The following is a 3,535-nucleotide window of genomic DNA, read 5'->3' as shown; positions in this document are numbered from 1 at the left end:
CAATTTGGACCGATTCGGACCGGTAGATTTTGAGCAATCTAAAAAAAACTACGAAAAAAAATTTTTTCAAATGTGGTTTTTTTGGAATAACTTTTAAACGGCTTTATCGATCGATTTCAAAAAATAATCAGCTCTTAACAGAAAAAAAAACCACCAAGTCGATCGCCACCAAGCCGGTCAAAATCGGTTGATTCGTTCGTGAGTTATCGTTGACAAAAGAAATCGAAAAAAAGTGATCTTTTCGAATTACATCAGAATTACCAGTCTGATCAATTTGAGTTGAAAAGTATATCATAGAATTTGAACAACTCCGTCGAATAAGGTAAAGGACCATATTATGGAACACTCTATGAAAAGGAATTGTATATTTAACTGAGTTTTAGCTGAAAATAATAAATTAATTGAAAAAAAAGGTGAGTACTTATGACCGTATTTATGGAACAGTATGAAGCAGCATGTACGGGTGTTTCATAAGGTATGTCCCAAATTATGAAACACAAAATAAATTGAAACATTAAGATTAAAAATTTTTTTTTTAGTCTTTAATTTGTTTATCCATAATATTTAATGTTGTTTAATATTTTTATCGACTGTTAATATAGTTATATTTGAAAATAAAACGAATTATCAAACAATAAATAAACATTGATTTAAAAATAAGCATGACAAGAACAGTTTCGAATCTTTGGATGAATAATTAAAAAATAATGACAAGATTTATTTAAAATTTAACTATTTCGTTTCTTCTTTGATTTTTGCTGTATTGCTTTCATTTTATCTTGTAATTTTTTCTTTTCTTCAGCTAGAAGTTTCTTCTCTTCTTGTAATTTTTTTTTTTTGTAACTTTTCTTCTTTTATTTTCCTATCATTTTCTTTTTTTTGAGTGATATTGCACCCACTGATCAGATGTACCAGCAGAAGGTAGTTTGGATTTGCCGGATGACTCCAGTTTAATCCTTTTTTTCTTCGGTAAATAATTAGTTGGCATCTTAAATGCGTCATCAAAAGGATTCCCAGCATCGGTTTCAACTGAAAAATATCACAAATATTATTATTAAAGTTAGAGTTTCTTGTCAGTAATTTTTAAATATTATTTTACTAACTTTTATTAGCAGATATAGAGTCATTTTCTTTACCAATAACTGATTGACTAAATGTTTGACAATCTTGAACCTCAGAATATTTGTCAAAAGTTGTCGTAGTACAAGCAGCAGTAGAAACAGTTGTAATAGCAGATGTACTGTCAAGAAAATCTAAAAAAAAAAATATATTTTTATTCTTAAATCCATATCAAGTATGAAGGATTGTTTTTTAATTTGCTTACAAACCTGTTTGATTATCAACATCCAAAACATTTGATTCAAATATTAATTCATCACCAATGTTACGTTCCAAAACATCCGATAAATTTAATAAGTTTAAATTCTCACTTTGATCAGTACCTGACTGAGCTTGAGAGGCAATTTCTATAGGTTTATTATCTACTATAAATTCGTATAATACTTCAGAAGATACTGATGTGTCTATTTCAGGATTAGTTATGAAAGGAAGAAACTCTTCATTTAAAGAATGACTATGATCGTTAAGATTCATATCAGTGTTATTATTATCATTCGAAGTAGACGCTTGATCATTAATTAAATTATTTACGGGTTGTTCTTGTCTTACTATGTTTAAATTTAAATTTACTAACGTCACTTCTTTGACAATTGGTTTACTTTTTTCATGAGAACCTAAATATCAAGTTATAAAAATATAACAAAAATTTTTAAAATAAAAATATCAATATGAATATCTATAAAAAAATCAACATAGAAAAATTAATTCATTAAAAAAATAGCTATTTATAAAAATTTTTATGTATACCGCAAAAATAATGATTGAAATAAGATGTTATTAATTTCTTTACCAGATTTTCCACTGATATCAAGCCAGTATTTATACAAGCCTCTAATTTCTAGATCTCTGGGCAATGTCTGATTTAACCAAGCAGTATTAAATTCTTCCAGAATATCCTTTGATAAATTGTTTTCGAAGGTTAATAGATGTTTTTCCTCATCTTCTGTTACTTCATCTTGTACATTTTCTTTAGTTACTGTTGTTTTAGATTTCTTTCTTTTATCAAATACATCATAGTCAACGGCAGAAGGATCGAAAGGATACAAGCCTGCAGCTTTGAATCCACTGATAACAGCATTTTTTTCTTGTACCATAGCATCCAATGAAAACTTTAGAACTAATGGAAAATCTTCTTTTTTTACTTGGGAAACATTTTTAGAATTTTTCCATCTTGATACAGATTTTTTCCATGTCTGTTTAAATGGGTGAAAAAAAACTAATGTCAAGTGGTTGCATTATATGGGTTGAGTTGGGAACAAGTTCAATCAACTCAATACCATTTTCACGACAAAATGTAACCAGATGCATAGTCATATGTGATGAATGATTATCCAAATATAACACGATTGGAAACTGAGTTCCTTGTTTCACTAGCCATGGATAAAATATATTTGTTATATACTCATAGAATGACTCAGAGGTCATCCACCCATTATCTGAGAGCCCAACACCCCAACCTTCAGGACAATTTTTGACAATTTTCTCTGGTACTTCTTCTTTATAAGGAAACATGATCATGGGAGGTGCACGATCACCATTAGCACTATACATAAACAATACGGTAAATCCTTCTTTATCAGAATCAACCACCTTATATGCAGAACGGGATCCTTTAGCTAACAATACTTTTTCAGATGGAGGGCATAAACTTACATAAGTCTCGTCACAGTTGAAAATTCTCGTAGAAGGAATCTTCAATAATTTTTTTTCAGTTAAATACTTAGCTTGTTCATCAAACCAATCTTTCAGATCATCACCGGTCACTGCTGCTCTACTATGAGTCAGATGTTGTGGTTTCCTGATTGACATTTGAGGGTATCGTTTTCGAAAGCCCTCATACCAATGTCGGCTCGGCCGACTATCAATACATGGAGTTTCTTTTTTTGACATTTTCACATATTGTTGAATAGAATCTAAGAGCTCTGTTTTAGTTACTGGTAAACCACGCTGAGCTCTAAAAAGAATCCAGTCAACTATTTTTTGTTCTTCGGTATTAGAAAAAACAGTTGCTGGTCCAGTTTTTTGTTTGGATATTTCAGGGTTCCCTTTTTTTCTAGAGAGTGTAGTTAGGGGAACTCCGTACACTGCAGCAGCTTTTCTCAGTGAAACACCTGTGTCGACAACTTTCAAAGCATTAGCTAAATCATCAGGAGAATAATTTATACGCGTAGATTTATTTTTTTGAAACCTTCTTACACGTATTAACAAAGACAACAGCCGTTTTTGGAGCCTTGGAATTGTTGTTAACACTTAGATTCACAGATTTAATTTTATTTTTTTTGCTTGATTTATTTTTTTGGCATTTTTTTGTAGTCTTTCCCATATTTACGCAATTTAAATTCTTATCTGAAATGAAAAATTATTGATTTGATTAACTTAAACAATATTTATTATCCAACTTAAAAATTTTAGAGGT

General features: G+C 29.9%; 1 protein-coding gene across 1 annotated transcript; it reads right to left on the bottom strand.

Annotated features, from left to right (window-relative positions):
• Nucleotides 1–759: 759 nt before the first annotated feature.
• On the bottom strand, nucleotides 760–2,213 carry LOC141533467 (uncharacterized). The gene is made up of 4 exons (XM_074252363.1): nucleotides 1,910–2,213; nucleotides 1,329–1,733; nucleotides 1,104–1,253; nucleotides 760–1,029 (listed from the first exon to the last, which is right to left on the bottom strand). The coding sequence occupies exons 1-4, from the start codon at nucleotides 2,211–2,213 to the stop codon at nucleotides 866–868; spliced, it is 1,023 nt and encodes a 340-aa protein (XP_074108464.1). The 3' UTR covers nucleotides 760–865.
• Nucleotides 2,214–3,535: the final 1,322 nt, after the last annotated feature.

This window comes from Cotesia typhae, unplaced genomic scaffold (assembly GCF_013202065.1).
Source record: "Cotesia typhae breed Kobodo isofemale line unplaced genomic scaffold, CoteBio_Ctyphae contig_9, whole genome shotgun sequence".
In the NCBI taxonomy this organism is placed as follows: domain Eukaryota; kingdom Metazoa; phylum Arthropoda; class Insecta; order Hymenoptera; family Braconidae; genus Cotesia; species Cotesia typhae.
This window is presented reverse-complemented; position numbering and strand designations above follow the sequence as displayed.